We start from the raw sequence: 10,450 nt of genomic DNA, 5'->3' as shown, positions 1-10,450 counted from the left end.
TCTGTCATCCACTTTGGTCTTGTCTTCTTTTCTTGTCTTTTTAGTGATCTCTTGCTTTCTTCATGGATAATGTTCTTGATATCTTCCCATAATTCACCTGGCTTTCGGTCGTTGGTGTTCAATGCATCAAATTTATTAAATTTTGAATTATGGGTGATACCCATTATTTTTTGAGCCAGTTTGTTACTTAGCTACACGGTGACCCTCAGGGGTTAGTTTCAGTTCAAGGTCTGAAGAGTATTTCAGAGCAGTTGTCTCAGGGATTCCTCTAGTCTCAACGAGTCCAGTAGGTCTATTTTTGTGTTTTAGGAATTTGTGGTTCTGTTCTAATTGTTCTCCCATTTATCAGGGTCTATCTATTGTGGTCCTGATCAGAATGGTTGTGGTACCTTCAGTTCTACTGGGCTCAGGGTAGATGAGAGCATGGTAGTGTAGATTATTTGTCCAGTAGATTAGTTTCTATGTTGAGTCTTTAGTTTCTTTCTTGCTCTTTTGCTCTGGACAAGTAGTGGTCAGTAGTTGTGTGGCCTCTTGCAAGCTTTTAAGACAGTAGTCACCAAACTAGGATATAGAACATCATTTTAGGAACTATATTATTCCATTTGACCAAGATGTTCCATGAGAACATGATCCTCATCTCTCAAACCCAGAAATCCAATTCTGTGATGTGTTTGGTTATATCTAAGAAGTATCTATAACTGTCCCCCCATGTGCTTTATTAGATACATGAATAGATATACATACACACCCATGTAAACACATTCATATGCCTGTATCTTTATATACAAACATATATTCACATGTACATATCTATACACACATGTTGTTGTTATGTACCGTCGAGTTGTACCCAACTTATAGTGACCCCTTCTTGGGTTTCCGAAGCAGTATCACTATGGAAGTAGATTGCCCCGATCTTCCTTCCGAGGAGTGGCTGGTGGGTTTGAACTGCCAGCCTTCTGATTAGCAGTCAAGTGCCTTAGGCACTATGCTACCAGAGCTTCCTATACACACATATACCTACATATATACCTCCACATATATTTTTCTGCTGCTGTTTCTAAATTATATATGCCATAACAGTTACCAACAAAGCCCTTTTTTCTTGGGTACTTTTTAGTGACATTGTTTACATTTGTCAAACTATGTACACTTAACTCTCATTTGTTGTCACCTTTCCCATCACCAAAAATAAAAGTATCTACTATCTAAAGAGTGAATTCCCCTCCTATCCCAGTAACCACTAATGAACATTGGTTTCTGTATATTTACCTGTTCAAGTCATTTCAGAAAAATGAGAATATTTGTTTTATTGTGATTGACTTATTTCACTCAACATAATGCCTTCCAGATTTATCCATGCTCCATAATGCTTTTGGAACTCATTTTTTCTTTATCAGTGAATAGTATTCTTTCTATTATATATTTGTAGCACATTTTACTTATCCATTCATCCTTTGATGAACACTTAGGTTGTTCACATATTTTTGCTATTGTGATTACAGGCAGTCCCTGGGTCATGAATGTCTGACTTATAGACAACTTGTACTTGCCTTTTAATGTTATGTAAATTTGCCCTAATTTTGAAATGATTGAACCAACCCCTACTACAGTAAATTTATCACAATTACCTTTCACTTGCTGCATGTATAGTTTTAATGAAAAGATTTTTAATGAAAAAGCTTCCAAATCTTGCATTAAAGTAAGGCTACATAAGAACCATATGCACCTGATCTGACTTACCTACAGATTTTTAAAGACACAGTGACATCTCATTCATAACCCAGGGGCTGCCTATAATGTGGCAGTGATGTAGGTGTGCATCTGCCTATTCCTTTCATTTCTATTAGATCCATAGGGTGTATGCCTAGGAGTGGAGTTGGAAGATCGTATGGCAGCTCTGCCTTTAGGTTTTTGAGGACTTGCCAGACTGTTTTCCACAATGGCTATACCATTTTGCATTCCCACTAGCAATGTGTGTCACCAAATGTGGGGGTGGTGTTTCTGCTGGCTTAGGATCCAGCTGGGGGAAGGACTCCCAATTGCAAAGGTTTTTCTGCCAACTTAGAGCCTAGGAGCTGACTGGAACCAGGACGTCCTGTCTGGAAAAGCATTTTTGCTGGTCTCGGAGATGACTGGGGGCAGGGTGCCTGGTCCAGGTTGGTGTGTTCTGCTGGCCCAGAGAGGTAGAGAGCATATGTTTCCAAAAGCAGGGGTGGCATGCACTCAGTGCCTGTTCCATGTGGGTCTACCTCTGACCTTTGACAGGACAGAGGCAGTGTGGGAGTGTGTCACTTGCCACTCGTGGATGGGGTTGTGGAATAGCCACATTTCTGATTGCTGGGAGGGTGTGGGGAATAAGGGGAAGATCATACGTTTCTGGTCACCAGCCACCAGTGTGGATGCTGGTGAAGTCCTGGGAGAGCAGAGCCAATTAACAATTTCCTACTCCATTAGGAATGCTGCTTGCAAAAATTCAAAATAGCTGTGCTGTGTGGGCCCAGCTGACAACTCACCACTCCATTGTCTCCTAGTTTGCTGTTTTTCTTCAGTTTCTTCTAGTCAATATTAGATACATTTCTTAATCCTTTCCTTTGAAACTCAGGGTTCCAGGATTATCTGTATATTTTCTTGTATTTGTTGTAGAGGATATGGATGGCTTGTCTGCCTAGTCCACCATCTTGTTGGAAGTTCCTCCATATGGAAGTTCAACTTTTTGAGAAACAGCTGGCTATTTTTCACAGAGGCTGTACCATTTTAATGTTCACACCAGCAGTGAATGACGGGTTCTGGTTTCTCTTAAACCTTTTTTTTTCCCCCTTTTTTTTTTTTGATCATCGTCTTTCTAATGGGGATGAGATAGTATTTCACCATCATTTTGATTTTTATCTCCTTAATAGCTAGTGAAAGTAGCCTGGTTGCACAATCATTAAGCACTTTCCTGCTAACTAAAAGATTGGTAGTTCTAACCCACCAGCTGTTCTACAGGAGAAATGACCTGGCAATCTGCTCCTGTAAATATTACAACCTAGAAAACTCTAGAGGGAGTTCTGCTTTGTCCTATAGAATGGCTGAGTCGGAAGTGACTCAACAGCACACACAATAATGGCTGATGACCTGGAGCATCTTTTTATGTGCAGATTGGCTATTTGAAGGAGCTCTGGTGGCACAGGTTAGGTGCTCGGCTGGTAACTGAAAGGGCAGCCATTCAAACTCAATAGCCACTCTGTGGGAAAAAGATGGTGGCAGTCTCTCCTGTAAAGATTTACAGCCATGGAAACCTTGTAGGACAGTTCTACTCTGCCCTGTAGGGTCGCTGAGTCAGAATCTATTTGACAGTAATGATTTTGGGTTGGCTATTTAAATATCCTCTTTGGTGAAATATCTTTTCAAATCCTTAGCTCATTTTTTTCATTGGATTGTTTTCTTTTTGTTGTTACATTCTAGAAGTATTTTATGTATTTTAGATATTATTGTTGTTTGGTGCCATCAAGTCAGCTCCAACTCATAGCAACCCTATGCACAACAGAAGGAAACACTGCCCGGTCATGCACCATCCTCACAATCCTTGCTATGCTTGAGCCCTTTGTTGCAGCAACTGTGTCACTGCATCTCATTGAGGGTTGATCTTTCCCTTTTTCATTGATCCTTTGCTTTACCAAGCATGGTATCCTCCAGGGAATGGTTCGTTCTGACAACATGATCAAAGTAGGTAGGTGAAATCTAGCAGTTTTCACTTACAGGAGCATTCTGGCTGCACTTCATCCAGGGCAGTTTTCTTTGTTCTGGCTGTCCATGCTATTTTCAGTAATTGCCAGTGAGCTTTGTTACAGGTACATGGTTCCCCAAATTTTTCTCCCAGTCTATAGTTTATATTTTCACTGCTTTGATAAAGTCTTTTGATGAATAAAAGTATTTCATTTTTGTGAGGTCCCATGTGTCTTTTGCTGCTTACTTTCACATGTTGTTAGATGCCACTGAAATGGCTCTGACTCAAACAGACACTTGTGTACAACAGAAGGAAACACTGCCCGGTCGTGTGCTGTCTTCATAATCTTAACTATACTTGAGCCACTGTATCAGTCCATCTCGTTGATGGTCTTCCCCTTTTAGGCTGACACTCCACTTCACCAAGCATGATATCCTTCTTGAGGAATATCTTCTGACAACATGATCAAAATAAGTGAGATGAAGTCTTGCCATTCTCACTTCCCAGGAATGGTCCAGCTGCACTTCCTCCTGAACAGATTTGTTGATTCTTCTGCCAGCCCATGGTGCTTTCAAGTATTCTTCACCAATATCGCAACTCAAAAGCATCAACTCTTCTGTTTTCCTTATTCATTATCCAGCTTTCACATGCATATGAGGCTGTTGAAAATACCATGACTTGGGTTAGATGCACCTTAGTCTTCAAAGAGACATCTTTGCTCTTCAACACATTGAAGAGGACTTTTGCAGTATATTTTCCCAGTGCAATACGATGTTTGATTTCTTGACTGCTGCTTCCATGGATGTTGATTTTGGATCTAAATAATAGGAAATCTTTGACAACTTCTAACTTTTCTCCATTTGTTGCGATTGCTGCTTATTGGTCTAGTTGTGAAGATTTTCATTTTCTTTATATTAAAGTGTAATCCGTACTGCAGACTGTAGTCTTTAATCTTCATCAGTAAGTCCTTCAAGTCATCTTCACTTCCAGAAAGCACAGTTGTGTCATCTGCATATCATGGGTTGTTAATGAGTCTTTCTCCAATCTTAATGCCATGTTATTCCTCATATAGTCCAGCTTCTCGGATTATTTGCTCAGCATACATATTGGATAAGTACAGTTAAAGGATACAACCCTGACACACTCTCTTCCTTATTTTAAACCATGCAGTATCCCCTTGTTCTGTTCAAACAATAGCCTCCCGGTTTATGTATAGGTTCCTCATGAGCACAATTAAGTGTTCTGGAATTCCCATTCTTTTCAATGTTATCTGTAATTTATTATAATCTACACGGTTGACTTGCTTTTGCAATAACACACAAGTCAGCATCTTTCAGGTAATCTTTGCTTTCAGGCAAGATCCATATGACATCAGCAATGATATCCCTCGTTCTACGTCTACTTCTGTATCCAGCTTGCATTTCCAGAAGTTCCCTGTCAGTATGCTGCTGCAACTGTTTTTGAAGTATCTTCAGCAAAATTTTGCTTGCATGTGCTATTAATGATATTGTTGAATAATATCCACATTCCGTTGGATCACCTTTCTTTGGAATGGGTACAAATATGGATCTCTTCCAGTCAGTTGGCCAGGTAATTGTCTTCCAAATTACTTGGGATAGACAAGTAAATGTCTCCAGCACAGCATCTGATTGTTCAAACATTGCAATAGGTATTCTGTCAATTCCTGGAGCCTTGTTTTCCCCAATTCCTCCAGGGAAGCTTCTACTTCTTCCTTCAGTACCATTGGTTCTTGGTCATGTGCTGCCTCCTGAAATACTTGAACATGGACCAGTCTTATTTGTGCTGTGACTCTGTGTATTCCTTCCGTCTTCTTTTGATGCTTTCTACATCATTCAGTATTTTGCCCGTAGAATCTTTCAGTATTGCTCCTTGAGGGTTGAATTTTTTCTTCAGTTCTTTTAGCTTGAGAAATACCAAGTGTATTTTTCTCCTTTAGTTTTTTTAACTACAGATCTTTGCACATTTCATTATAATAATTATCTTTGTCTTCTCAAGCTGCTCTTTGAAATCTTCTGTTCAGATCTTTTGTCTTGTCATTTCCCATTTGCTTTAGCTACTCTCCATTCAAGAGCAAGTTTCAGAGAGTCGCTTCTGATGTTCATTTTGGGCTTTTCTTCCTTTCCTGTCTTTCTATGTATGATTTCTTCATGTATGGTGTTTTTGATGTCATCCCACAATTCATCTGGTTTTCATTCTTTGGTGTTCAGTGCATCAAATCTGTTGATCAACTGTTCTCTAAATTCAGGTAGCGTATAATCAAGGTCATATTTTGTCTCATATGAATTGTTTTAGTTTTCTTCAGCTGCAGCTTGAACTTGCAAATGAGCAATTGATGGTCTGTTCCAGTCAGCTCCTGGCCTTGATTTGGCTAAAGATACTGAACTTCTCCATCACCTCTTTCCACAGATGTAGTTGATCTGATTCATGTGTATTACATTTGGTGAGGTCCACATGTATAGCCACTGTTTATGTTGTTAAAAAAAAAAAATATTTGCAATGAATATGTCGTTCATCTTGCGAAATTCTATCATACGATCTCTGGCATTATTTCTATCACCAAGGGCATATTTTCCAACTACTGGCGATTCTTGTTTCCTGCTTTCTCAATCCAGTCACCAGTAATAATCAGGACATCTTGATTGCATGTTTGGTCAATTCCAGACTGAAGAAGTTGGTAAAAATCTTAAATTCCCTCATCTTTGGCTTTAGTGGTTTATGTGTAAATTTGAATAATAGTATTAACTGGCCTTCTTAGTAGGCTTATGGGTATTATCCTATCACTAACAGCATCGTACTTCAGAACAGATCTTGAAACATTATTTGTGACGATTAATGTAATACCATTCCTTTTCAATTTGTCATTCCCAGCATAGTGGATCATATGATTGTCTGATTCATAATTGTCAAAAACAGTCCATTTCAGCTTACTGATGCCTACGTTATTAATCTTTATGTGTTCCATTTCACTTAATTTTCCTACATTCATACTTCATATATTCCACATTCTGATTATTAATGGATGTTTGCAGCTTTCTTCCCACTTTGAGTTGTGCCACATCACTAAATTGAGGTCCCAAAAGCTTTACTCCATTTTGCTGTAACTTAAATAGCCCATATTTTATGATTATTTAGTGGCTGTATTCCACAAATTTCAGACCTGTTTCCTGTGGGGGTTTTTTGTTTGTTTGTTCCTATAAAGATTTTGTTCTCCAGAAGAGAATACCATCTTATTTTTCCTAATTCTTTTATGTAATAATTACTTTGTTGTTAACTGTGGAGTTTAGTAGAGATAATTCTTTTTCATTCATTCAGAAAGCATTTCATATTTCTAAATTCAAGATCTTGTATTTTATGCTAATGTATTGTACCTCAACTGCAGTTTGTAAATAATTCACCTGCATTTGCTGTTTGCAGTCATTGATGTACTGTATGTTTTTTTCCTTGTAAAAGGCAATGAGATTTTAATAACATCTGCCAAGAACCCCACTGTGGCCATGACAGGCTATAGCATTGAAAATGGGATTGATTTTACATTGAAATGAATAATGCAGACAGTAAATTCTAATGGTGGGCGTGAAAGCTATCAAATGGTAGGAGTATTTTAAAATACATTTTGGCTTTTGCTCTTTCATTGTTGTTATTAACTTTTTTTGTATAAATAAAAGAAAGAAAGCATTTTAATTATAAAAAAAGTGGCATTTCACTGAAGAAATGTCTGATTTCCAAGTAGACCCAAAGTGGACTGCAATTAATTGTGTGAAATGCATGTGGTTGCAAATGAAAAATTTATGAGAGACTAAATACTTGGTTAGAAGATACTTTAATAGACTTGTGGAAATGGTGGCTTGAATGCTTCCTGTGAATCTAGTTGGTATACAAAGTATTCCTAGTGAATTAAGTTAAAGGGAAAATTAGATCCTGGCCTATAGGACCATTCTTATGAACCTGAGAAAGTTGATGTTTTCAGAATTTTATTTTGGTCTTGATGTGTAGAATAGAAAAGCAGCATGTACTCTAAAGGGGACTCTTACCCCAGTTGTCTATGTATAAGTTAATCTGTTCTGTGTACATCAAATGTAGTTTATCCTCTGATACCTTTTGTCTACTAATACTTGCTGTCACTTTATTCAGCGATCATTGTCTCTTTTGGGCTAACCCCACGTTTGAGTTTCCCTACATCTGAATCAGCCACTCTGTAGTTTCTGGTACTTTGAATTTTAGCTTCCTTTTTTTTCTATCTAGTTTTGAAAGTTGTATTTATAAAGTGTTAAATGTATGTGTGGTCATTGCCAGTTTTCTCTCACTGTTTCCACTGCAACATTGCTTTTTTGTTTTTGTTTTTGTTTTGTTTTTTGTTTTTTTTTGTTTTTTCTTTGCTCAAACCAGGGCAATAGAAGAAATACATGCTTGTGTTCAATTCAGACCAGGAAACAGCAGAGTCAACTATATAATAGGACATTTGTATAAAACTTCAATCCCATTAGAAATGTATTAAGATTCCTAAGATTTCTGTGTGAAATCAAACATCATTATTTTTCTCATTTCTAGAGGACTGGAAATTTAATGACCTGTTGGAGAGAAGCCAGGAAAACCAAGATGAACATTTTTGGCAGTTTCTATTCACCAACAACAAAACATTAAGTGAAGAGAGTGATAGTAGAGCAGTGAAAACTTTCAACCTGACCACAGACCCTGTTCTTTCAAGAACTAGTCCCTATAGAATATGTGACTCATGTGAAATAAGTTTGAAAAATATTTCAGGTCTAATTATTAGTAAAAAGTCTTCAGGAAAGAAGCCTGATGAAATTAATGTATGTGAGAAATTGCTCCTTGATATTAGACATGATAAAATTCCTACTGGAGAGAAATCTTATAATCAAAAAAGGAGTGTTCTCAGTCAAAGCAGAGATCTCACACAGTCAGTTTTTGACCAACCTTTTGAGTATAAGGAGAATGAGAGAGACTTACATGGGGGGGTAGCCTTTACAAATAAGAGAGCTCAGACAGGAGAGACACCCTCTAAATATAATGAATGTGGAAGAGCCTTCATCCAAAGTTTAAAGCTCAGTATATCTCAGAAAACTCATTTGGAAATGGAGCCATATGAATGCAGTATTTGTGGGAAGCCCTTCTATATGGATTTAAGATTTGGACATCACAATGCTGTTAGAGAGGTGAATCTTTATGAGTATAATGAATATGGGGACATCTTGTGTGATGATTCGACTTTCATTATTCATCAGGGAGCTCACACAAGAAAGATTGACCAGGAATATAAAGTAAGTGACAAAACTTGGGAGAAATCTACCCTCTTTAAACATCAGATAGTACAAATGGAGGAAAAATCCTATGAATACAATAAAAATGGGAATCATTTCAGCAAAAAATCACATATTACCCAAATTCGGAGAGCTCACTCAGAAAAAACTTTTGAATGTGGTGAATGTGGGAAAACATTCTGGGAGAAGTCTAACCTCACTCAGCACCAGAGGACACACACAGGAGAGAAACCCTATGAATGTACTGAATGTGGGAAATCATTTTGCCAGAAACCTCACCTTACCAACCATCAGCGAACGCATACAGGGGAAAAACCCTATGAATGTAAGCAATGTGGAAAAACATTCTGCGTGAAGTCAAACCTCACTGAACATCAAAGAACACACACAGGGGAGAAACCTTATGAATGTAATGCATGTGGGAAGTCCTTCTGCCACAGGTCAGCTCTAACTGTACACCAGAGAACGCACACAGGTGAGAAACCCTTTATATGTAATGAATGTGGGAAATCTTTCTGTGTGAAATCAAACCTCATTGTACATCAAAGAACTCACACAGGGGAGAAACCCTATAAATGTGATGAGTGTGGGAAAACCTTCTGTGAAAAATCAGCTCTCACTAAACATCAGAGAACCCATACAGGGGAGAAACCTTATGAGTGTAATGAATGTGGAAAAACTTTTAGCCAGAGGTCAGTACTCACTAAACATCAGAGAATTCACACAAGGATGAAAGCCATCTCTGCATCCTGAATGTTTGGAAGCCTTCATCCAATTGTCAAAGTTGTTTCGCAGTTTCAAAATTGACATTATAGAAATCCAAAGAAAGTTCCAGATTACTAAGAAATTACATATCATTGTATTTTATATAATTGATACTAGATTAAAACCAAAGCTTTTAAGAAAAAACTTCATCAGAAAATTTGTACTGAGGGAAAGAAACCTATTCATGTAAGTAATGTAAAAATTTTTATTCAGAATTTATGTTTGTAGTGTCATATTTGAGATGTGATACCAAAATTTTATGGCTGGTGGGTTTGAACCGCCACCCTTCTGGTTAGCAGTCAAATGTTTTAGGTACTGCACCACGAGAGCTCCTTTGTAAATATAATAGATATTTATTTATACCCATATTCACAGTGGAATCTGAAGCTTAAAAAATGTTGAATGATAACAGCATTAAACATCTGTGGAGAGTCTCTGATATTTATAGGCCTTGTGTGAGTAGACAAATGTAACAAATTTGGGATATGGTTGATTTACATATTAGAGCCCAACATGATTGTGAGGAGACATATGAACCATTAGTTTAGTAACTATTATGATACATGATAACATTTCTCACTAAATACCATCAGTGTCTTTATAGCATCATATAATAATATACATATATATGTAAATATATTTATACATACACATGCAATGATATGCTAGAGTCAGC

At 37.5% G+C, this 10,450-nt stretch overlaps 1 protein-coding gene across 1 annotated transcript in view; it reads left to right on the top strand.

Moving 5' to 3' along the window:
- ZNF248 (zinc finger protein 248) overlaps nucleotides 1–9,762 on the top strand; it is a 15,253-nt gene extending 5,491 nt beyond the window's left edge. Inside the window, exon 3 of the mRNA XM_007957115.1 lies at nucleotides 8,279–9,762. Within this exon, the coding sequence (XP_007955306.1) occupies nucleotides 8,279–9,762 (1,484 nt within the window). The remainder of the gene's footprint in view (nucleotides 1–8,278) is intronic.
- Nucleotides 9,763–10,450: the final 688 nt, after the last annotated feature.

This window comes from Orycteropus afer, unplaced genomic scaffold (genome assembly GCF_000298275.1).
Source record: "Orycteropus afer afer isolate SDZICR_OR568_19922 unplaced genomic scaffold, OryAfe1.0 scaffold00709, whole genome shotgun sequence".
Classification (NCBI taxonomy): Eukaryota; Metazoa; Chordata; class Mammalia; order Tubulidentata; family Orycteropodidae; genus Orycteropus; species Orycteropus afer.
This window is presented reverse-complemented; position numbering and strand designations above follow the sequence as displayed.